Source organism: Notolepis coatsorum (assembly GCF_963971535.1).
Source record: "Notolepis coatsorum genome assembly, chromosome: 16".
NCBI classification, from domain to species: Eukaryota; Metazoa; Chordata; class Actinopteri; order Aulopiformes; family Paralepididae; genus Notolepis; species Notolepis coatsorum.
Genome location: NC_140180.1, coordinates 64,700,808 through 64,727,315, shown reverse-complemented (window position 1 = coordinate 64,727,315; position 26,508 = coordinate 64,700,808). Strand labels below are relative to the sequence as shown.

General features: G+C 42.0%; 1 protein-coding gene across 3 annotated transcripts in view; it reads right to left on the bottom strand.

Moving 5' to 3' along the window:
* Positions 1 to 26,508, bottom strand: part of brd8b (bromodomain containing 8b) — an 88,971-nt gene that overhangs the window by 46,607 nt on the left and 15,856 nt on the right. For 2 of the 3 annotated variants that reach the window (XM_084331848.1, XM_084331850.1), the window contains exons 3-10: positions 25,229 to 25,298; positions 22,404 to 22,453; positions 22,163 to 22,285; positions 11,729 to 11,809; positions 11,188 to 11,252; positions 10,683 to 10,849; positions 9,794 to 10,015; positions 4,226 to 4,316 (exon numbers count right to left, since the gene is read on the bottom strand). In XM_084331848.1, coding sequence (XP_084187974.1) covers positions 4,226 to 4,316; positions 9,794 to 10,015; positions 10,683 to 10,849; positions 11,188 to 11,252; positions 11,729 to 11,809; positions 22,163 to 22,285; positions 22,404 to 22,453; positions 25,229 to 25,298 — 869 coding nt within the window. The remainder of the gene's footprint in view (positions 1 to 4,225; positions 4,317 to 9,793; positions 10,016 to 10,682; positions 10,850 to 11,187; positions 11,253 to 11,728; positions 11,810 to 22,162; positions 22,286 to 22,403; positions 22,454 to 25,228; positions 25,299 to 26,508) is intronic. The other variant, XM_084331849.1, reaches the window with a different exon arrangement.

Genomic DNA, 26,508 nt, shown 5'->3' with positions numbered 1-26,508 from the left:
ATATGAGAATGGACATTCGTTATTGATTTGCCTACGCACATTCCTTTGCCTTATAAGCGCATCCAAAGTGAAGTAAAGTAAAGTATATTATGTACCTTTTGCTGCTAATAAATACTTAAATACAGCTTTGTGTGGAACCGAGTCATTGTGGGGAAGTGTTCATCATTAGATACCTGTGTACTGTATGGCCAGTAGGAATGTACATAAGACGGTAGTGGTTTAATGATACCATACTTATCAATACAGTCAGGGAATTGTACCCCTCAGTTACAATACTCATGATTGGCGCTGAATGAGTTAACACATTGGACGCCAGGGGGGCGCTATGGGCATTGGGACGTTGCGTGCCAGCGCTTTGTTCAATGAGGAGAATGCCGTGTTTGCAGTGCTGAAAACGATATCAAATATTATAGCTATGGATCTAATAACGTTGTCGATTGTCAGTGAGTTTCTTCCAGTCAACATGCAAAAAACAGATCATTTTTTCATCTGTACATTTCCGTTTTATACCGTGGTGAATATGAGTATAGTTTGGGTGATTCTGAGTAATCCCAGGGAAAGACGCGAAAACAGCCCTTTAGTGAAATCCAGTTATCACGGTCATTTTTCGCCTGATTATCGAATATTCCTGAAATCAACGCTAGATTATCGTGCTGTGATGTGACCAACGGGAAACAGCACACACACATTCACACAGACAGCTTCGATCGTGGGAGAAAAAAAATATCAGATCAACGAAGATTGGATATATACTGTCCTTACCTTGTCTCTGATGTAATGCAAAAAAAATATTCCAATTATCTGATCGCCATTCCAAGTACTGGTCGCGGTAATCCGTCCCACGTTATCCGGCATTGCATATGAACGAGGGGGGGGGGGCAGCCTAGTTGATGCATCGTTGTAAGCGCTCGTCTTGCCGGAGAATTTTGGCCCCGCCCGCACGGCTCAGCCCAGAAAACAAACTACATAGTTTCAAATGGAGTGCAATAGCGGCCGCAAGGCGTTAGGTGGCGGTATTTGCCGTCTGCGATCTCAGACACACTCAGAACAGCCTGCACAGGCTGCCCCGATGAATTATGAATGGCAATAGCGAATAAAAGAAATAACGATTCAAACCCGAGCTATCTCGGGTTTGGCGCCCAGCGCATGGCGAATTAACCCGGGATATCTCGGGTCTGGCCCCGAATGTGTTAACTAAGTTGTTTATTTGTTTTAATTCTTTAGTGTGCACTTTACATTTATTCTTAGCTCTTGTTCTTGCTTGTAATAAATAAAGGTGCAGTACTTTACTGTATAACTGTTAAGATGTTTTGATTTTGGGGGGGGGGGGTGAAGCTCGCCTAGGGTGCCAAATGTGCTAGGTCCGCCCCTGGTGGTGGGCATGTCAACAGTGTCAGTTGAATACACACCAAGGTATTTTGGTGTGTGGTTCTGCTGCCAGAGCTGTCGCTGTCACAACTCGGGACTTGAGAACTGGAGACTCACATCACCGACTGTCTTGATTCTTTGCACTAGAGACTCATACCAAAATGGAGTCCACAATGGACTCTCACCACTGGACTATCTTGTGTTTGTACTTTTATATTACTATTTTATATTACTTTATTATTATATTTTATATTACTATATTGTATTTGTACCGTGAAGCTATGCATCCCCCACCCTGTACCCCCCCCTGCTGCTTTGACACCCGAATTTCCCCAAGGGGATCAATAAAGGATTACCGTACTTTTCGGACTATAAGCCGCGACTTTCCCCCCCATTTTTCGACCCTGCGGCTTATATAACGGTGCGGCTTATATGTGGACAAAACCCGAAAATCGAAATATTGCTTTTTTTTACTGCATTGAAATGTTATTTATCTGTTCCCTTATTTACTTAATACAACTTGTAAATGAGTTAATTCTTGTTATTTGTCCGACAGTATTGTGTCCCAATGGGAGTCATTCTCTGTAGAGGTGGGAACTTAAAGCTCATTATACAACGGCATGCAAATTTCTCGATTCTGATTGGCTGAAACAGTCATTTTACACGTCTTTATTGGCAACAATCCACGCTGCTGGCCCAGGACCCGCCCACAACCGACCCACATCACATCACTCCGCCGGATCACAAGAAGGTGGCCAATAATATTTACAAATGGATATGTTAATGGCGACTAAACGACTAAATATGAAGCGATTCTGTCAAGGGGAATGTGTTAGCCCTTTAAACAATGTTGGATGATGTAATTGATGGGTCTTGAGGCAATCTAGAACAAAAGAAAAATCGCGGTTTGATTGATAGATTAATTGATTGATTTAAATTTCTACTTCCTTCTTGCTACTGACTGCAGCGTTCTCTCTCACTGTCCGACGCTGGCGTACCCACAAACACACACACACACATACACACACACACACACACACACACACACACACACACACACACACATACACACACACACGCACACACACACTGTGACACACACACACACACACACACACGCACACACACACACACACACTCCTGTCTGCAACAGCGGGGGAGTCAGACTGAGAGAGAAGCAGCGCTGTTTTAAGTGAGCATGGTCTATTGAATTGATTGATTGGTTGATTGCTAATTTTATTACTGTACCCCTGGTTTCCAACTGGTTAAGTTTAGGCTAAAAGAAATAAATAAAAAAATAGGGCGAAGAAAACGTTTTTTTCCTATGCATTCCCTTAACAATTGTGTGTATTGAGCCGTACTGTATTGTACCCATTCTGCATCTGGTAATAAAATTTTCAATCAATCATTCCAATAATACACAGTTGGATGTGTTAGTTGGTTGGATGCACTTCAAGCTGCTTCCACATGAGGCAACTTCTCTCAATCATTCCAATAATACACAGTTGGATGTGTTAGTTTGGTTGGATGCACTTCAAGCTGCTTCCACATGGAGTTGTGGGAACAACTTTTTCTGGCGGATGGTTTTTTCAATAAATCTTCGATTAATGTGTGTTTATTGTATAGAAATAAGGTTGGATGAATCTGGCAGTTGTATAAAAGCTTTACACCACGTGCAGTCGTGATTTGTGACCAATAAACCATGCCTAGGGGGGTCTAACGACCCTCGGCTGCGCCTCGGGCCTAACAACCACCCCTAGGCATGGTTTATTGGTCACAAACCACTCCTGCGTGTGATGTAATGCTTAAATATAAGAACGGCCATGGACCACCACCCACAGAATCGAGAAAGAGCAATCAATCTGTCAATCCTTTCCGTGTCCGGGCCGGGTGAGGTTTCCCGTGTTGAGTCAAATTAAGACGCAGGCTCCATTCCTTACATATGGTAATTAAACATTAAAACACATGCAGCTTATAGTCCAGTGCGGCTTATATATGTACACATCATTTAATTTAGCTGCTGCGGCTTATAGTCAGGTGCGGCTTATAGTGCGAAAAGTACGGTATCTTGTTTTCTACATTGTCCGTTTGTGATTCTGCCTATGTGGTATAGTTTTGGAACCGGTATTGTGATACTTAGTCTGGTATCTGTATCAAAGTAAATATGTTGATGCTGAACGAGTTATTTGGTGGAAACATTATTCATGAGCACTTGATCTCTGGTATCACAGTAGCATTCATTAATATACTTTGATCTTTCAAGTCCCAATCCTCGATCAAAATGGAAACAAAAGGGTAACAAAAATATGGTATTGGAGGATTAATTAAAAATTATTTTCAATTGATTGACTGAGCTCTTGATACAAGGACTGACAGCATATGACTGGGCTCTTGATACAAGGACTGAGTTCTTGATACAAGGACTTTTACTTTCCATCGACAAATCAAACATACAGTATGTAAACACACGCACATTTCAGATGGTCCAAGAAACTGGATTGTGGCTTTAATAGTGCATTAATTTGCAGAAGAATAATAATGTGGGAAATGCAACTGATTGGACTGTTTGATTCGTGTCATTAGTTATGACTATTAGTCGCCTGAGCCTTTCTTTAGTTGAAGACAGTGTGCGTTCTAACCTCACTGTTACTCATTTTACTCTGTATTGTATATATGTATATTGACTTTACTTACTTCTTAATGACTTTTTGTTACATACTTTCTTTTTACTGTATGTAGCACACTCAGGGGCTCATACAGAAACAAGCATTTCATTATAAAGTATTCTGTATTTTGTTGTGACAAATAATAAACAAACTTGAAACTTGTGTGTGTGTGTGTGTCTCAACATATCTACCTGTGGTGATGTCATGAACTGTTGGTATGATGGTTGAGGTGTTGGTCTGAACTCCGTTAGTGAGGCTGGAGGCAGCGTCGTTCTCCGCTACCTAACATAAACCAAAACACAGAAACTCAGCCGAGCCCACACACACACGTTCTAATCTAATATCTACTGCTGAAGAAATGTCTAAGGCTGAGACCACTTATCGATATATCGATAATTATCAATAACTGTGTGATATCGATAAGTGGCGTCACATATCGATTATTTGCATATGTAAAAAAGAATATATATATATTGATTATATGTACGTATGTATATATTTTTTATACTATACTAAAATACTAGGTCTTCATGTAAATTCAGTTGAATTATATCTTGCAGCATATTTTAAGTTTTTCTTTTTTTATATTAAAATATATTTTATTTTTAAGAATTTGTAAAGGATAGGCAAAAATAAGCATGTGCTTCAGCCTATTCCTTTTTTTCGGTCGTTGATTTTGGATTTTGTGTGTGAGCTTGCCTTGAATATGTACATTTGTGATTTAAAAAATCTTTTTGCAAGTCCACACGGGTGTTTGATTTGTCTGTAAACAAGACCGAAAAATAAACTTCATTAATTCATTCAATTGCAACTCTGCACTGTGCATTAAATATGCAGTGCACTCCTCCATCACATCCAGAGACCACCGACTAATAAAATGAGAAGGATCACTGTGGTAGTTTTGAATGGGGAACTCTGTAACACTAAAGATGGCAACAAAGAATTGCAAAAGAAACATACATTTGTTGTTTAAATAATACAAAAAATTATATATAATTCTTTTTTTTATACTAATACAAATATCCCCTATTTATTTATCGATAATTTGGTCCCGATGTATCGATTCTTCCAAATGGCATATCATCTCAGTCTTAGAAATGTCCTTGTATTATTGAATATAACGTTTAGTGTTTTGATTTTGAGTGTTTTTTTTTTTAAATACAGTTTTACACAAGTGGATTATGAATGAATGACAGCATGTATTCACTAGGTGGCTGACAGCTGTGTATCATACACATATAATATTATTGTACTCTCTTAACCCTCCTGTTATCCTTGGGGTCAATTTGACCTCATTCAATGTTAAACATATCTAAATAAATGGTTGACATAATTTGGCTTATTGTTTCATGACTTTTCCTAATTTAATGAAGACAAATGGGTAAATGTAAAATTTACATGATGATGTTTTGAATGTCCTGTACAGACTTTGTACGCATCTGTGTTCTTTGGGGTCAATTTGACCCCAGGCTGTTTTAACTGTACTGTTGTTTAACTACACATATTGTGTATATAGCAATGTTTTGATTGTTTAGGATGATATTGAGGTGACTATTACATCATCATCAACCTTTATTTATTCTTGAAATTACAATTGAGGTCACCCTCATTTTCAATGTCGTCAAGACTTTACAGACATTTCAATGCACACACCTCTACAACATAACAATAATAAATATGAATAACTATCTATATAGTACTCTTCACACATGCAAATTTATAATCTTAAAAAACGTTCCTCTGCTTTAGGGCCCTAAACTAACATACCATACGTGCAGGACGAGAATCACTCATTACATGATGGGGGGCTACCCACGAGAACTCGATATTTCCCACAACATGGGGGCAGGGCCATACGGTTCCCGCGAGGACATTGATAAAACACGGGGAGGGAAGGGGGCATAATACCCACATTGCAAGAATTTCCAGCAACATGGGGACATATGGTTCCTGCGAGAACACTGGTTGTTCAAATGCAACATAAGGGAGGAGCAAACATATAAACGCTTGCATAGCAGCCTTTCAAACCATTTATCTTGGTGCTGTGTGGTTTCTCTTCATGTTCTCTCTCAATATACAATTGAAAATTACCTCTCACTCTTTGACGGTGAAAGTGACATAGAATAGAATGTGTCCGAGACGGAGGATAATATTGAGGAGGACCCTGATTATGAGGCATCATCCTCTGATGAGAATGAGACCCTTAGTGCAGATGGGGTAGGCTTAGTGCTGCTAATATCATAAAAATGGTTCCAGGCCCCACCAGATACATTGTCAACCATGTCCAAGACATAAAGTCAGCATTCAAGCTCTTCATAACACCATCAATTGAGATGATGAATTTAGAGGGGAGGCACGTGTATAGGGACAGTTGGAAGGAGTTGGATGGGACCCACTTGCAAGCCTACATTGGGTTGCTCTTAGAGTGTACAAATCAAAAGGAGAAGCAACAGCAAGCCTTTGGAATACAGACACTGCAGACACTATTTCCAGCCACCATGTCTCTAAAGACATTCCATATATCTTGTGTCACACGCTTTGATGACAGACAAACAAGACAGGGCCAACGAGAGTGTGACAAACTTGCAGCAAAGATCTTTAAAAAAAAATGTATGGCAATTTATATATATTATTTTATTGTCACATAGTAGGTATTCTGGATGTATAATGGAGTCGTAGGGGGGAAGGACACATTCCAACACCTCTTCAACCTCTCACTGAGACTGAAGAAGGTTCCCTTGCTGTGGAAAACATCCCTCATCGTCCCGGTGCCCAAGAAGGGACGCCCCACCACTCTCAATGACTACAGGCCGGTTGCTCTGACGGCACAGGTCATGAATGTCTTTGAGAGGCTGGTTCTGGAGCACCTTAAACCAGGTGAGAAGCTTTACGGACCCCCTGCAGTTTGCGTATCAGCAGAACATCGGTGTGGAGGATGCCATAATCTATATGGTCCACAAGGCCTACTTACATCTGGAGAAGCCGGGCAGCTCAGTGAGGGTAACATTCTTTGACTTTTCCAGTGCCGTTAACACTATTCAGCCTCCACTACTAGCCGAGGAGCTGTCAGCAATGGGGGTGGAGGACGACTTGGTGGCCTGGATCTTCAACTACCTCACTGGCAGACCACAGTCTGTCAAACTGCAGGGGTGCCATTCGGACGTGCTGATCTGCAACACTGGCGCCCCCCAGGGAACTGTATTGGCACCCTTTTTATTCACCCTGTACACCTCAGACTTCCGCTTCAGCTCCGGGAACTGCCATCTCAAAACTTTTTCTGATGACTCCTCCATCGTTGGATACATCACCAACGACAACGAGGAGGAGTACAGAGCTGTGGTGGAGAGCTTCACAGAGTGGAGCAACGAAAACCACCTACAGCTCAACATCAGCAAGACGAAGGAGATGGTGGTGGACCATCGGCGGAGCAGGAGGAAGCCCCCAACTCCCATCATCATCATCCAGGGGGTGGAGGTGGAAATGGTGGAGAACTACAAATTCCTGGGTGTTCTCATGAACAATAAACTGGACTGGACGGACAACACGAGGCTCTCTACAGGAAGGGACAGAGCAGACTGTTCTTCCTGAGAGGGCTCAGGTCATTTAATGTCTGCAGCAAACTGCTGCAGATGTTCTACCAGTCTGTGGTGGCTGGTGCCCTCTTCTTCGCTGTGGTATGCTGGGGCAACACCAACACAGACGAAATAAATAAACTGGTCAAAAAAGCAAGTTCTGTGGTGGGAGTGGACCTGGGCAGTCTGGAGGTGGTGGCCGAGGGGAGGACGAGGAGGAAGCTGTATGCTATCCTTGAGAACCCCTGTCACCGCCTCCATGATGAGCTGACTGCAATGCGGTCCACGTTTAGCCACATACTTACCCCCCCCCCCCCCCCCGACATACCACAAAGCGCTTCGGGCAGTCCTTTGTGCCGGTGGCAATCAGGTTCCACAACCAGGCAGGGCCAGGACGGGCTAACTGCCGTGGACTGGAGGAGCTGGGTTGTGGACTGTAACCAATTTATTTAATTATTTAACATCACGATTGGACTTGTTTCTTTTTCTTTTCTTCCATTCACCACTTTTAGCTCTATTTTAGCCCTATTTTAGCTCTTCTTTTTAGCCCTATGTATTTGTCCATCTTGTTTTTAACACATACTAAATAAGTGTATGTTATGTATTAACTGTTTCCATTAACTGTTTTTAAATTGCTGTTATGCTGTGATGGACATCTGAATCTCCCCTCGGGGATAAATAAAGGTTTTCAATTAAATTAAATTCAAGTGGGGGTAATGTTTTATTTAAATTGTTATTTAGGTAGTCAACAAAGAAACATAAAGCTGGATACGTTTTGATTATGATAATTTTCTGGAGGTTTAAACTGCTGGGGTCAAAATTACCCCAAGGATAAAAGGTGTAAAGTACATTTGAGGATAACAGGAGGTTTAATACATGTGGACAATTTCAGATTCTTGTGGTTCATTCTTCTGTACTTGCTCCAGAAAAAGACATTTATTTTTTGTCCATTTTTATCATTCTGCTATGTGTTATAGGCATTAGCTATGTTTTATAGGCATTAGCTATGTGTTATAACATTATCTATGTGTTATGGCATTAGCTATGTGTTATGGCATTAGCTATGTGTTATGGCATTAGCTATGTGTTATGGCATTAGCTATGTCTTATGGCATTAGATAACGGAACGTAGACCAATCGCAGCCACTCTTATTGTCTGGGACCAAATACGGCCACGCCCCATTCCCAGTAAAAAGTGGGAATCTCTAGAATGTCTTTTGGGCGACGGTGTTTATGGAAGTGCCTCTCAAGGTGACGATACACAACACTTTCTGTTGTCAGTAGATGGCAGCATTGGTTTAAAATTAAAAGGTGAAAATGTTGAAAACTACAACAATACATTTCCCAAGACCCTTAGCACAGGTCACAGGTCACTGAGACGAGTCTATTCTTTGACGCGATCTGAACAGCGGTAAACTATTAATGTGACCGTCCTCAGTACAGTGACCGTGAATGGTAAACTAATTATCTTAACAAAAGTGGGCTGGTAGCGTTACATATGTTGTCTAAAGGGGGACATATGGTACAATTTAAGATTTTAATGATAATCGGCATATAAAGGTCAACATAAAGCATCGTTAATTTGTAAGAAACCTCAATGAAAATGGCGCAGGGTAAGTAATATTCGCTATTGTTATGAAAATGTGATAGAATCCTATAAAAATGTGGACGCATTTGGTCACTGTGACGTTATGCGTTATGGCATTAGATATGTGTTATGGCATTAGCTATGCTACCACTGCACTTTACTGTCTTATTGTTGTCTCACTGTGCTGTCCTGTTTTGCACTTATTTATTTATCATTATTATTATTATTATTATTATTATGTTGTTCCCATTTGTGAAAAAATCAATCATGCACTGAAACGTCAAATCACATTCCATTTGTACCTGTACAATATGGTGAATAAAGAAATCTGAATCTGAATGTGTTATGGCATTAGATATGTGTTGTAGGCATTAGCAATGAGTACAATGTACAGTATGTACTCACTGCATACACTGATTTCTTTACATTCAATTTGTATTTATTTATTATGAACGGTTAAAAACACATTCTATTTCTGTCCAGCAAGATGCGTTTTTAGCAGTCAAGCTCACGGTTTGTAAATTAAATTAAAAGATTAAATAAGCGTACAGCGTATTATTAAAACACAGTGTTAAATCTGAGCCAACGTGTCTCCTCACCAGTCGGGGGCTTGCAGAGATAAGGCTGCCTTTCTTCAGCAGCTCCGACAATAGAGGGGAGGGTGGTGGTGTGGCTTTCTGGGTGAGGAGCCTCTTCTGTGGGGAGTCATCTACTAGAGCCCCCAGGCTGACGTCTTTAGGCCCCGGGCCTGGAGCGTCAGACGCAGCAGGCAGAAAGAGCCCTACCCCCTGGGCCTGGGAGGGGACAGAAAGAACGAGACCCTTCAGGGTGAGGAATGGGTAGAATTAGGGATTCAAAAAAATGATTCAGTTTAAATCTCTTTATTCTTTTATTAGTCCTTGTATTTGAAAAATAATGGTTAACGTTACTTGCTAATAGGGATGTTAACAATTAATCGAAGATCTATTGCTTGCTCATTAAGGATTTACTCAACCACATGACATTTACTCGATCAAACAATGATATGTTACAATGTTGTCTGTCTCTTATTACATTGTAGCCGTCAGTAGAATGGTGTAAGTGGCTAGTGACTTTTTTATTTGTTTTGCCACATGCAGCTCGCCCGCTTAGAGTAGAGAGACAAATGTGTTTTAATATGTCTAGGCCTATTTCTATGTTACATACACCATGCAATGTTGTGAGAATGCAATATGTCGCTGCTGCGGAAATAAACCTTTTGATTTAGTTACAATTAATCGATCGTTATCAATGATCGAGTAAGGAACGTGCTTACAATTTGCCACCCTACTTGCTAATGTTAACTAAGCTGGTTCCAAAACAGTTAAACTAAACTCTACAGCAGCTCATAGCGGAGCAGTCCTTCATTGAGTTGATTTTGTGGAGCTGCCAACAGTGAGGAATGGGAGGGGGTGAGTCTCCTATGAGTTTATAGGAGTTTGTGCGCTGATGTAGTGTGTGTGTTCTTACAGCTGGGTGTGTTGCCGTATCATCGGAGGCCGTGCCAGCTGGGTCCATGGGGGGTGTGGCCATGGAGCTGTCAGTCTGGGAGTCTAGGCCTGGGGGGCTGGTCCCCAGAGGATAACGCACTGTCACACTGGGAAGACGCTTGGGTGTGTTCTTCACTGCCTGGCGAGCTGGAGTAGGATGGAGGGATAGGGAAAAAGAGAGAGAATATTTTGTTCAGTTGTTTTGAAACAGAGTCCCCAAAAGGAGCCCTTGAGGAGGACCCAAAGGTGGAGGAGGTTATAGGGGGTCTGCAGCAAAAGCAGGAATTAAATGAGAAATCATTTTAAACAGGACAATGTAACCTTTCAGAATTTGCAAAGTGGTGGCCAGTGGCTGCAAGAGGTAACTGCTCAGTGTTTTAGATGATTGATGCCAGAGGATAGTCAAAACGTTAAAATATAGGTTGAAAATAAAGGGAATTATCCTTTCAATGATCTAAAGGTAGTCTAAGCCAGTGGACTTCTACCTTGGTAAGCTGCCTCTGTGGCCTTCCTCTTCTGATCTGCCTCCTCCTCATCCTGCTTCTTCTTCCTGCAGGAAAATCACCATGTATGAGACCATAGTAGCCCACAGACAGACAGACGGAGTCAGATACAGACAGGCATCTTACAGTGTGATGTCAGCTCACATACCGTACATACATAGAGGGTAGTTCATAGATAGACGGACGACAAACAGAGACAGATAGAAAGACATAGAGGCAGACAAACATAGATATAGACAGCCAGACATAGAGGCAGACAAACATAGGGACAGACAGACAAACATAGACAGCCAGCCAGACATAGAGACAGAAAGAGATCTTGATGTGTGTTGAAAGCCCATAGACACAGCCAGGCATAGAGGCAGACACACATAGGGACAGACAGCCAAACATAGAGACAACCATACATAGAGACAGACAGACAAACATAGACAGCCAGCCAAAATTAGACAGAAAGAGATATTGACATGTTTTGAAAGCCCACAGACAGACAAACATAGAGACAGACAGCCAGATATCTTACAGTGTGATGTCAGTCCACAGCTCCTTCAGCTGAGAATCCAGGTGACCAGCTTGAATCAGATCCACCTCCTTCTTCAGTTTCCTGCAGACCAGGAAGCACCACCTCCTTAAAAGCTTTTCTAAATGGCTATGGTCAGTGGTCACCTATTCTATATAGAGATGTTCCGATATCATTTTTTCCTTCCCGATCCGATTCAGATACCTAAGCTTTGGGTATCGGCCGATACCGATACTGATTCGATACCAGTGCATACATTTAAAAAAAGGAAATTATATTATATACCGGTAAATTATAAAACCTTTTTTTTCCAGCTACAGATAATGTTTTATATATACTTTTTTTTGTAATAACTATAAAAAGTAATGGTATTTATTCAACAACAGATGATTGTATAGATTAGTATTAGTATCATTAATTGACAACTATGCTCAATGAGTTCACCCACGTTATGGTTGTTGGGACACTGGTTCCGCACGGACGTTATACGTTGTTGCACTTCCTATCCAGGCTGCTCCGTTTCAGTTAGCTAGTAGCAGAGGCTCTGGCTAGTAGTAATGTGTATGTTGTGATTTTTAATGGACAATAAATATTCAACATTCTCTTTTGAGACTCCGCCTCAGACTCTTATCCTTTGGCACTAAAAGCTAAACATTGTCACCGGTATGGCTGTCCGCATTATGTCATTAATTGTCGATCAGTGACGACACAGGTTAGCCACGTTAACGTGAGCTAGGTTAGCCAGTTAACGTGAGCTAGGTTAGCCAGTTAGCGTGAGCTACCGGTAGATGGAAAGAATGTAACGTTACTGGTGAAAAAGTGATTTACCTTGGAATACTCCTTTGCCAACTTGCTGTACTTTGCTTGCAGGTCTGCAGCCATTATTGCTGGATTATGAATAGTCCCAACTTTAGCCAACAGCTCTTCAGCTAATGCTAAATAACACAAGCAAGCTCCCTGTCACACCGCTCTGTCGGGACGATGGCATTTAAGAAAGTATCTGCTGTTAAAATGACAAACAGCAATGACACTTTAATTCACGGCCGATTAAAAACACGTTTGTTTTATAATGCTCACTCTCAGCAGGAGAATACCGTACGTGTTGTTGATAAATTACACGTCATATGGTATCGGAGCATAGAATTAGAGGCTACTCGCCGATACCGATACCAGCATTTTAGGCAGTATCGGAGGCATTTCCGATACTGGTATCGGTATCGGAACAACTCTAATTCTATATAGGGGCTTTTATTCCACATTAACACTTTGGCTGCCGGAAAACGCCTAAACACGTCATTCCCGGCCATGCTCAAGTTGCCGAAGACGCTTTACAGCGTCTTTAATATCAATATTTCAAAAATCTGGGATCGGATTCATATTTCCCCACTGAGCTCTCTGGCGGTTCAGGAGCGCCATCTGGTGGCCGATCGGCGCAATCGCTTAACAGGAAGTGCCGTAGAGGTTGTGCTGGTCGGCCGTATTACTTCCGGGCACTCGCTATAGGTTCCCGGGACTCGATCTCGACACACTACATAGCGATCGATTGCCAATAACTCGATAAATAACATGATTTGGACGTATATACCATTATACAAGCTGGAGATGGACCGGGTAAATCGACATCCCATAATGGTAAAATTTCTACTCTACGATGATCGCCCAACGGCGCGCGGAGACTGGGGTGAGTTTTAGCGTGTAAAATTACCGTCTTCAATACTAACTGCTATTATCAACATTTGACCCACATTAGATGATTGGTATAACGCTGCCCACGGAATTATAAACGCCCCCTAGCCCATCCGGTCAACATCAGATGACGTGTAGTAACTTCTAGAAGTACATCTAGTTGGAATTTTTTATATCGCGCTGATTGCCATAAAACTGTATTGCATCATCAATATAATGTATTTGGGGCTATAGATCACGTTCTGGAGAAAGCTGCAGAAAGAGATGAAAACATACTTATACATTAGACCATACTTTACTATGAATATGTGAATGAAAAAGTTTAACGTTGCTACACAATGAACAATACATATAGGATTTTGAATGGGCCCTAATAATGGCAATGTAGCAATAGAATTAAAAAAGTTATAGCCCTGCAAAGAAGGGGACTTTCTCTATAGACAAATAGAGCCGGCAACCTACGGTTGATAATGAATTTAACCCATGGCAGCCAAAGTGTTAAAAAGGTAGTGTAGAAGCCGAAACCTACATGGTGGATTTTATTGTTTAGATGTTGTATTATTTATGTTTGAACGCTAGGGGGCACACCATCTCCATTATAAAATGCTCTAATTAACAGTGCTATTCATGCACCTGCACAGAGTCACGCTTTCAAACCTGTTGGAACTGTTGGAACTGTTTCACTGAGCAACTGACAGCTGTTCTGTTAACCATCATCATCATCATCATCATTCCTCTTTCCTTTGGACAATAAACCCTGCAAACTACATCAGAAGCAGCCTGGACATTCAACCTTTTTCAACATCCACAACTTTGGTGGGTGGGGTTGGGGGGGGGGGGGGGGGGACTGTACATTGGAGGTGGTTGGGTGGGTGGGGGGGGGTTGGGTAGGGGGTAACTGAAGTCTAACAAATGTCTGATAGTTGGCTTTCAGCTATCGATAGTTCAATGCTGGTGGGTGCTATTATGTTAGACTTCAGTGCCGCATTTGATGTGATCGATCACAATCTTTTAATACAAAAACTCATCTGCTATGGTTTTAATAACTCAGCAATTTTATTTTTCAGGAGTTATTTGTCCTCGAGGTCTCAGAGGGTCTATTTTAATGGTGCTTTGTCAGACAGCAGAGGGTTAGAATGCAGTGTCCCACAGGGGAGTTGCCTGGGGCCCCTCTTATTTTCTATTTTTACTAATGATATGCCTTTTTCTATTAATCAGGCTAGTCTGACTTTATATGCTGATGATTCAACCCTTTATTATGCTGCAGCTACAAACTCTGAGCTTAATCAGGTTTTGGCTGGTGAATTGGACATTTTATATGACTGGATAAAAACAAATAAGCTGGTGCTTAACATATCAAAAACAGTTTGTATGGCGTAACGGAGATTGCGTTCGTCACCAACCCCGGAGCGGCTGGATTCGCCTGTTCGAATCCAGCTCACAGCTCCGGGGTTGTCACCAGCTTGGCTGGCCGTTCACACTAATACAATTGGCAGTATTAGAGGGTGGGAGAAGCTGGCGGGGTGGGTCCGGGTCGTTGTAAACAGCGACTCCTACAGTTCGGTCGGGGCGCCTGCTAAGCGCGGATAGGATCTAAGTGGGATAGTGTGATCCTTCCACACGCTACGCCCTCTCAGTGAGAATCCGCGCTGCCAGGTGAAAAGAAGCGGTTGATTGGCTGGACGCGTGTCGGAGGAAGCACGTGGTAGCCTCCACTCTCCCAGACCGACTGTGGGGGGTAAGTGCGCAGCGACCAGGAAGGGGATTGGGAATTGGCATAACGACTAACATTGGGATGGGAGAAAATCTGAGGAAAAAGGAGGGGGGAAAAGATATAAAAAAAAAAAAAAAAACAGTTTGTATGCTTTTTGGGACCAATCGAAGATTGGCACGTAAACCTACATTGGTTCTACAAATTGCAGGTCAACCTATATAGCAGGTTGAAAAAACTAAGCTTCTAGGCCTTTGGCTTGATAGTACTTTATCATGGTCTGATCACATAAACAAAACTGTTTTTTAAATGGGTAGAGCTGTTGCTACTGCCAGGAAATGTGCACCATTCCTTCCATTTGCATTGTTTAATCAGATTGTTTGTGCTTTGGTTTTGTGCCACTTGGATTACTGTTCTGTAGTGTGGGCTTCTGCTTCAAAACAGTTGCTAAATAGGTTACAAGTGGTACAAAATAAGGCAGCAAGACTCGTTCTTGGTTGTTCATATAGGACTAGTGTTGTTCAAATGCATGAACGTCTTAGTTGGCGGAGTGTTGAGAAAAGACTTTCTGCCAACTTATTAATTTGTTTTCATAAAGTGATCACAACCCACAGTCCTAAATATATCACGGATAAAATAATTTACAGCGCAAATGTGCATGCATTTTACCAGAGGGGCAAGTAGAGGGCAGATTATTCTACCCCATGCAAATACTAACAGTATGCAAAGAACAGTTTTATATAGGGCTATCAGGGCATGGAATTATCTTCCAAGTGACATATACGTGACATAAGAGGCTTCAAAAATAAATTAAAATCTTACATGTGAGCCAATATTGATAATGTTGAGTTATGCAATATGTTACTGTTGATGTATATATTTAGATATAATTTGTGTGTTAATGTTGTTGCGTTACCTCGGTTGGTACGTCTTGCTATGTTGTGTTTCCTTGGTTGGTATGTCTTGCTATGTTTTAATTGCAATGTATATGTTGTAATGTTTTAATGTTGTCTCGGACCCCAGGAAGACTAGTTGACGTCTTGGCGTCAGCTAATGGGGATCCTTTGCTAATAAACAAATAAATAAACTGTACATTGGATTATCGACAAAACCTTACTTGGTCCCAAGAAGAGGGTCTTGTGTATTATTGGGTTAGGACATTTACTGTACATTGGAGGGGGTTGGGTTAGGACATTTACAGGGTCCAGTTACTAATTGCTTCTCTGGGATTCGCTCATATTTAAGAGCAGGATTTACGAGTGCGGAAAGGCAGTCGTAAGTCAGACAGACTGGTGTGGCCCGTGTTCTTAACACCATAACCCCCTTCTGTCACACGGTCTGCTCACCCTGTGCGTTTGTTGGGTGCTGTCCCCTCTTTCGCACAGTCGGTGTCCTGTTCCCCCCCCCCACCCCTCACTAGGGGGGGTGGGGGGGCCCGGACCCTCACCGGTGTTCTGATGGTTGTAGGGGACCTCAGCGGGTGCATTTGTCGGGCTCTCCGCCCTGCTCCGCTCCTATGTCCCATAGAGCAGAGCCGAGCTATTACGAAATATAACAAAGGTTATCCTATAACCCTAGTTATATGAGTAAATAGCGAGCGCTCTGCTCTCACTCAATGAGGACCCCTAATTGTCTTCCGGATAACGGTCAAGACTAGGGAAGAGCGGAAGTACGGTCACACCCCTCTCTTAAGTGCATGGGCGAGAGTGGGCGAGAGTGGGCATAGAGCAGAGCGCTTGCTATTTACTCATATAACTAGGGTTATAGGATAACCTTTGTTCAACTGCCAGTGCAGTGCAATAACTAAATAATAGGGCTGTCAGTTTATCGCATTAATTAGATTAATTAATTACACAGCAAATTATCGCGTTATGAAAATTACAATTTCTATTATTATTATATTTGTTATTTTTTTTAAATAACCTTTTTTTTTAATCTCATTCATTCCATAAGAACGTAGAATACACATTTAGACTTTTTTTTTTATATGGTCCATTTGCATGTTCATGGTATCTGATTCTAGGGACATCTATGGATCTCAGGGAATGTATTCCCAGTGTCAGAAATACTGTGTCTGTTACTAGGCTTGAGTAAATTGTAATGAACCAAATGAGAATATCAATTCATTTTTTTTTATTATCTTTGACTGTGAATAACACTATGCTCAAATTGACCAGACCTGAAAAATCTAAGCAAATTAATAGATGGAAGATGATTAAACAGAAGGTTTTGTAGATTAGATACAGTACTGAATTCTGCCATCCGGACACATGCTATTTGAAATATGATTATAGAATATAGAATATCAGGCATAAAATGATTATGCGATTAAAATGCGATTAATTAATTACAAATCCTGTAATTAATTAGATTACATTTTTTAATCGCCTGACAGCACTACTAAATAATAATTAAATAGTTAAATAATACAAAATAATAATTTGTTTAAAAGAAATCAGAAAAAAACTGTAAAATGTAATTTCTTTCAAAGAGATGTCCTTTAAAGGTTCATGCTTTTCCCCATCTCTGACTGACTGATATCACCATTGTGATACATGATGGTTAGGCCTTTGTGTTTTCCTCAGTGAGTGTTTTATCTTTTGTCAGTCAGCAGCGTTTTGTACTTGCTGAAGCTTCTCTCTGTATAATTATTTTTTAAGTTTAAATATCAACATTATCTGGCCATCCTCAGTAAATACTATCAGACTCCTCTGACCTCATTACACACACACACACACACACACACACACACGCACACGCACACGCACACGCACACACGCACACACGCACACGCTCCGTTGTCTCAGAATGGATTTGGTAGCTTTTTTTCTGCGTCTCCGTAGACCGTACCACCGTTTTAACTCAATCAGTGCCAGAGGGATATGTGTAATGTGTGGTTAAAATGCCAGCGTTCTAAAGTATAGGAATTAGGGCTGTCAAAGTGAATGCTTTAATTTGAGACACATTTTTTTTTTATCCACTTTTTCTCCCATTTTCTATATTTTCTCCCATCCCAATTTCGTATCATCCAATTCAACCCTCCCCTGTCACGAACGCTGTTTCTTGCCTCCCACAAGCCGGCTGCAATGTGGACTAAGTCATACATAGCACAAGTCCCCTCCGGTACTTGAGGTAACAGCAGTCGCATCTTTTCACCTGCGCAGCTCGATCTCTCAGTTTCGAGGAGTAACGCGTGGGAGGCTCACGCTGCCCCCGACACTTCCTGATTCTACTGCGCAGGCGCACCAACCGACCTGTAGGAGTCGCTGTCCACAACGCCCGATCCCCACCCATCAGTTTCCCACCCCCTAATACGGCCAATGTGTATTAGTATGAACAACCAGCTAAACTGAAAGCAATGTGGAGCGCTGGGCTCGAACAGGCGAGCCCAGTGTCTCCGCATTCGTGGCGAGCGCCTTGCCCACTACGCCACATAGCCGCCCTAATTTGAGATTAATTAAAATTATTTATACACTTCCATTTTATACCGTGGTAAATATAAGTATGGTTTTAGAGCAGTCTAGGGTAATTCCTGGGAGGCTGGTAATAGCCTGCAACGTGTATTATACTAAATGCATTGGCGTTCAGTCTCTACACACGCTACAATAAAAAAATCAAATGCATATGATAGGTATTATGTTCCATCATGAATGCATGAAAGTTTTTTGATGCTTTGATCGTCACCAACAGAATACGTTATGGACTAACGTTACACACATACGCTCGATCGCAATGAAGACATTCTTGGATCAACGCAAGATTGATATCATATTAGCCCTTACCTTGACTAGGATGTACCCGAAAAAGAATATTCCAATTATCTGATCGCCATTCCAAGTATTGATGTCCATCGTGTCACCAACATAATCCATCACAAAACACGGATCGGGAGTACTTGATTCTTCTCAATCTGAGCGTTATAACCGCTCGGCCTGCCCGGAGAAAAATAGCCGGCCCGGACGCGTCTATGCCTTCTACAATGCTGTTCGGTTTCCGCGTTGCCGTTTTGCGCTCTGATTGGCCGAGCGCGCGCATGCGCATAAGCCGCAACGCGGCCCTCAGCTGTGCTGCGATAAGGCTTTCGCCAGCGGGGAGAGGGGCGCCGCAAGCCGGCATCGCTGCGCTCATCAACGACCCTCCGTGCTCCGGCTTTCAACAGCGGGGAGAGTATTATGGGGCTTATGCCTTTGTCCTCGCGGGTGTTCTGCCGGGGGAGCTTGTGGACGCGACAATAGTGGTGGTTGTAGGGTGTTTGAGCTTGTAGGGTTAGTTAGCTCATAGCTATCGTTAGCTTCAGGGCGGCTAGTTGGTGTAGTGGGCAAGGCACTCGCCACCAGTGTGGAGACGCTAGGATTCGCGTGTTCGAATCCAGCTCTCCACATTGTTTTCAGTTTAGCTGGTCGTCCGCAGTAATACACATTGGCCGTATTACGGGGAGGGAAACTGAAGGGTGGGGATCGGGCGTTGTGAACAAGCGACTCCTACAAGTCGGTTGGTGCGCCTGCGCAGTAGAATCAGGAAGTGTCGGGGGCAGCGTGAGCCTCCCACGCGTTACTCCTCGACACTGAGAGATCGAGCTGCGCAGGTGAAAAGATGCGACTGCTGTTACCTCAAGTACCGGAGGGGACTTGTGCTATGTATGACTTAGTCCACATTGCAGCCGGCTTGTGGGAGGCAAGAAACAGCGTTCGTGACAGGGGAGGGTTGAATTGGATGATACGAAATTGGGATGGGAGAAAATATAGAAAAATGGGAGAAAAAGTGGATAAAAAAAAAAAGCTATCGTTAGCTTCTAACGGTGTATACACAATATGTACAACGACACAATGATCAAACACCTTATAACTACTACTATTGTCATGTCCATAAGTTCCCTGGCAGAATACTTGTGAGGACAAGGGTATACAAAATCGGGCATTCATGCTGGCGTTAGCACAACAATAGCTACCAAGCTAAGCTACGTTAGCTTCTAACGGTGTATACACAATATGTACAACGACACAATGATTTACATTATTACATATGGTAACGTGGTTGTGGCTTTTACAAATAGTGGTTAGCTTTAGAGATGGATGGCTATGATCACAGAGCAATAGTGTTGTTAGGTGAAACAGATACATTTTCATTCATTCACTCATCTCTGCCTGCCACTACTCTCAGCCATAAGGGGGGCGTGCTAGCGTAGGGTCACGTGGGCTTAGTGGCCAATCAGAGGAACCCGGAAACCGAACAGCGTTGTAGAAGGCATAGACGCGGCCCGGACCCATATAATCGATGCACAGCCCAAGACACAAGGTTACAAAGGGTGCTCAATACCGCCGCCTGGTAGGATGCGGCCGGTATTGCACTTTTGCGATCTCAGACTCATTCCCTATGATAACACCAGGCTCCCTGGATGGATAATGAATGGAAATATCGAATAAAAGAAATAACGATGAAAACCCGTTTGGCGCTCAAGCGTCGGCGAGTTAACCCGACTTTATTCGGGTATGACGACCATTGAGTTAAAGTCGTAGTGAAGATTGATTTATATGAAAACCGATTTATGTATAATTTAGGTAGCTCGCTAACGTTACTGGGATTAAAGCAAGCTTTAACAATTTTTTAAAATGTATATTATGAATCTTTCATGTCTGGTCATTTTTAGCATGGTGTTATATTCACCATCAAATTTTTTTCTTAATTAAAATGTATATTCTCCTTTGGTTCATCACAATTTACTCAAGCCTAGTAACGGACACAATATTTCTGACACTGGGATTACATTCCCTGCGATCCATAGATGTCCCTAGATACCAAGAAGAAGTAGAGCAATCTTCCATTTACTTGTATGTATTTTAGGCGGATTTTCAGAAAATAGGGCTCATGCTTAAGGGGCTAAGAGTTTAAGGGCTTCATTTGGGAAAAATCATGGTGATTGCATTCACGTTGATTCTACAGACATCCTCAGATTTAACACTTTCCGTGCCAGCAGGGGGAGCCAAAAATAGCGCTTGAATACCAACGCTGTAGTCAATGGAGGGCGATCATATTTGCGAACGCATAAACTATATCTTAAATTATGGCTATGTGTCTAATACGGCCGTCGCTTATCAATGACTTGTTTGCAGTCAACATTGTCGATTTTTTTTTATTTATTTTATAATTCCATCCATTTTATACCATTTTGAAAAACGCTCGTTTTTTTTTAAACGTTCAAAAAAATTAAGATTCTGCAGGAATCGCGCTTTACTGTAATACACAAAACACGTTGTCATTTTTCTGCCTATTTATGAATAGTTTTCAAATAAACGCTAGATTATCGATAGTATATGTGTACTTATGCACGCTAGAGAAGCAGGCTGAAAAATCGATTATCTTATTTCCTGATCAGCACACTCACACACACACTCACACACGCATATGGGACACGCTGAGATATAGGTGAAAAGAGCTCTGATTATCCCGAGACTGGTAAAATAGATTCCTTGCCTCAGATCAGATGTTCTCCAAAAAGATTATTCCAATTCCTGATCGCCATTCCAAATATCGATCGCGTTTATTGATCCAATGCTGGGTACTGGAAATACCGATTCCACGCTGTTCTGAGGGTGGGCAATGAGTGGGATCGTCTCCGGTTACATGCCTGACAAGTAAAATGTGGAATCCGGACTCTTTTTTTCCCATCCATTTCATTCAGTTCAATCCAATGGGGTGCAATACCATCCGGAGAGACGATAGGGGCGGTATTTTCCCTCTTCAAGCATTCAAATAGAATGGACGCATCTACATTCTGCTGAGCATACCCCATTCCTTTCATGTAGGCTATATTAATAATATATATTATAAATATATAGTTTATTAGCAACAATGCACTAATGTACATTGTATTGTACTTGTGCTATATAATGACAATACAATTTAATCTAATCAAATGTAATTTTGATCAGTCACAAATCGCTTCCACGCTACCTGTTGAATATGGGGGTCAGCACAGCCAAGGTGCAATGCTGAGCCTCTCGCTTCTGGTATAATGAAATGTTGAATCAGTTTGTTTTTACCTGTACTTCTCCTGTGTGTCTCGTAGCAGTTTCTTCAGCTCCTCAATGCGCTCAGCAGTCAGTCTCCTCACAATCACATCCTCGATGGTCTCGACCACCTCGCCCTTCTCGCCACGCTTACGTCTGGGGCAGAGAAAAGCGTACACACGGTTTAGACTCAATGCTTTCACAGCATGTCCACTTTACAAAAAATTGTATTCATAGTGTAATTAAAAATGCACAAGTGTGTTATAATACTGACTTGGGGGCTTCAGTGGCTTCCAGCAGCTCAGAGTACTGTGAGGCACAGTGCTGTGAAAGACCAAACAAGAAATTGAAGTAAGTGGATGAACATTTAGCCTGAAGCAATTAGAGCTTGGAAGGAAAATTCCACCGCACAGCAACATTAAAATTATTTACCAGATTGAGGCATAACTGACTCTCTATATGTGGCCAAAGCCATCTCTTCTCAGAAACATCGGCAGTGGAAGTTGCTCATTTACCCTCACTCAATTTTAAAGAACTACAACAACAGAGTTTCTTAATACCTCAATCATCTCTCGATCTGCTTCCCACTTTCTCCAGAGCAACCAGAAGTAAATGCTTTGTGTTTGTTTGGTAGGAGTGGCAACCTTTGACACCCGCCCTTTTTTGCCTCAGTGTAGTCCTTTATAAAACAAGAAGCTGGAGCATGCTCAGTAGTTTGGGGATATACAGTATCTCTGGCCCGATGATATGTACAGAGTTGACTGCAAGTACATTTTACTCTGTATTTAACCTAGCCCTAGCCATATTTTCTGAAAATTCACCTAAAATACATAATGGAAGATTGCTCCACTTCTACAAGGTCCATTTGCATGTTCTTTGTATCTACGGACATCTATGGATCTCAGGGAATGTATTCCCAGTGTCAGAATATTGTGTCCGTTACTAGACTTGAGTCAATTGTAATGAACCAAAGGAGAATATATATAAAAAAAAAAAAAAGATTCATAAATGTTTTCATCTTTGACGGTAATTAACACATTCCCCGCCAAAAACGAGTTTACTCGTTATTGGCCACCAATCGAATAACGCCAATAACGAGTTTACTCGTTTTTGGGATCGTTATATCGTTTATTCGCTATATCTATTCATAATTCATAGCTGCAGCCTCTGGTATAGTCTTCAGACCCTGTCTGAGCTGGCAGACGGTCAACACCGCCCTCTACTGCCAGGCGGAGCTATTGCATCTCATAGAAAATGGGCTTGTGTCTTTTAGGAGGCGATCTGAGCCCGCCCGCCCGCCCGTCATTGTGAAACGGTTGGTAGTGTGGTGCGGACCTCCACGAGCATTATTTGGAATTGCGATAAGATATTTGGATTATCTCTTTTGCATTACATCAGATACAAGGTAAGAACATCATATATGAATTTGATCGTTGATCTGACATTTATTTCTACCCCGATCACAGCTATCTGTGTGGACCGTGTATGACTGTTCACCGTTGGCTGCGGTGGGGGTGGGGGGGGGGGAGCACCCCGCTACGACGGTCATTTCATGTATGGAGGACGAGGAGACATAATAGTGATAATCTAGCGTTGATTTCAGGATGATTAGATAATCAGCCGAAAAATTACAACGTGATGACTGGATTACAGTCAAATGCATATTTCTCGCCTTTTCCTGGAATTACTGAAAAACACCCAAACCATACTCTATTCAAAACGGTATAAAATGGAAATGTACGGATGAAAAAACAATCCGTCTCTGCAATGTTGACTAGAAGCAGCTCACTGAGACCCGACGCCGTTATTAGATATAATATAAGATATATTTTAAGCACTCGCAAATGTCACAGTCTAAAACTATATCCATTGAATAAAGACCTGGCAATGAATGGGGTATTTGCGCCCCCTGCTGTGGCGGTCAATGTGTTAAGACCATGCTAACATTGTCCATACATGAATAAATTGCCACTGAGCTCATTCAGCACCTTCTTGAGATAATGTGTACAGAAAATCTAAGCAAATGAATAAAGGGCAGATGATTTACAGGGGTTTTGTAGATACTGAGTACTGAATTTTGCATCAGAACAAATGCAATTTGAAATATGAATATAGAATATCAGGCCTATAAATTACCTTATTATGGCCAAGTCACACATCTATGGATCGGGCCACGTCACACATCTATGGATCGGGCCAAATCTCTTTCGAATGGCAGAGTTCAATCTGGATTTAGTACTATCAGGCGCCCCTGACAGGGCAGCAAAAACCGTGAATGTAAATCTACTTTATAATGTAAATAGCTCCACCATTTTTCATCAGATTGCAACGCGTTTTTTTCTAATGTTCACAGAAAGGTAAAGAAACTATAACTACGTTCTATTTTATGGCAATAACGTTCAGGTTTGTTCGAAAATAACGTAAAAAAATATAAACTTCACGCTGGAAGTCAGATGATTGACAGGGGCTGGTGTGAGCTGGGAAGTGTAGTTTTATGAAATTCAAAAGCCCATCGAAAGCCCAGGGTCTCTTCTTTAAAAACACACGTATGCCAGCTTCCTTTATTTCCTGTCTAAATCCTCTGCTTTCCGATGCAATGAGCAGATATTTTTATAAGCTCATATTTCACTAATAACACTTAAAATCATTAGTAAACAAACGTAGTGCTGAAAATATACACTTTGACTGCCGTTTTGATAGGGTTAGGGTCTTTACTCTTGGCTAAATTTGAAAAAGAAACGCAACATTAATTAATACGTTCTGTATTCATCTAATTATGGCATGATATCAATCTCGTACCGGTACCGGACCGCTTGGGCTTAAGGGGTTAAGCAACTTTTCTACAAATATAAGAGAGACCCAGAGTAGAATTTCTCTTTCAGAGAGAGTGGAGAGTTGGGAGGATATTTCATGGAGTTATATTATATATAATTGAACCACTGCCAATGCACAACACAAATATGCTCTGGCTCGGAGCACTGAAACCAGGAAGTTGACTTCAGTTTAATGTGCACCATAACAAGAACCACACCCACTTCAAGGCCAGAGTGTGATTGTGAGGCCAACTTCCAACCTCCTTGGAATCCTTGTTGTTTTTACCTTCTGTGAGAACCAATCAGGTGGGCGTCCAGGCTCAGAGAAAGGCTTGATGGCTCTGCTTACTGATACCCTGCAAGACAGAGAGACCGCTTGTAGTATATCATTAGGAGGAATCTCAAAGGGAACAACCAACTAAAATGTAAATGTCACAGTATTCCTTTAACAGTACTATATGAATGCATACATTTGAAATATGGGTGGCCCCAGTGTGGAATGAAGCCCTAATGGTGGCTATAGGACCATGCTTCCACCCATTGAGCTACAAAAGGAATTTAAGGAGTGGTGCTCTACTCCGTGCTGCATATAGGTTAGTAGTAGCTTTTTGTTTTCACACAGTAGCTGCCCTGTTTGAGCACAGGACAGACCATCGCTCTGCCCGTCACTCAGGAGGAACATTGTTTGACCGAAATATAATTATTTTAATATTTTTTTTTTTATGTGGTGGTCGTGGGAGATTATGTGCTGCCCCAGGTCCACCACAGTAGAATACACACAGGGGAAACACTAAGTGCACAAAGCCGTACATCTGGCTCTCACCAAGTGATCTGGAGTTTCTTGTGAAACGGTCTATTGGAAAGGGGTCATAACACTGTGGATCAACGTCAGAAGTCCAACCACTGAGAAAAAGACAAACAACCAGTGCCTCTTCTGGGCGTAGGGGTGGGCGATATGACGATATTAAATAAATATTGGGTTGTGGTGGACACTTCAGAATGGACACTGATTGAGTGACAGGAGGGAGTTGACTTAAGGGTGTGGCTGTACCTTGGTTCTGTTGGATTTGTTTGGAAGTAAAGTTCAGAGACTCGATACTCCGTCTGCTCGTCTCATTGATTCACTTCCACAGTGGTGACCCTAAACGTGTGAAATATGAGCGATAACGAGAATCCACCGGCTGTGGTTCCCGCAGTGTATGCAGCTACAGTCAAGTTGCCAAAGTTTTGGCAGCATGACCCGGCCCCGTGGTTTCAGCACATCGAGGCACAATTTCACCTCCGTGGAATAACGTCGGATGAGACTAAATATTATCATGTTGTCGCGGCATTGGATTCCTCCACTACACGCCGGGTGATGGGATTCCTGAGAGAACCACCACCAGCCGGCAAATACAACGCGCTCAAAGAACAGCTGTTGCGGCTTTTCCAGCGCCTATTGTCCCTCAACGGATTGGGGGACAGTAAACCAACAGAACTGATGGAGAACATGCTAGCACTGCTTGGTTCAGGTGACGCTACATTTATTTTTGTGCAGCTGTTCCTGCGTCAACTCCCGACTCCGGT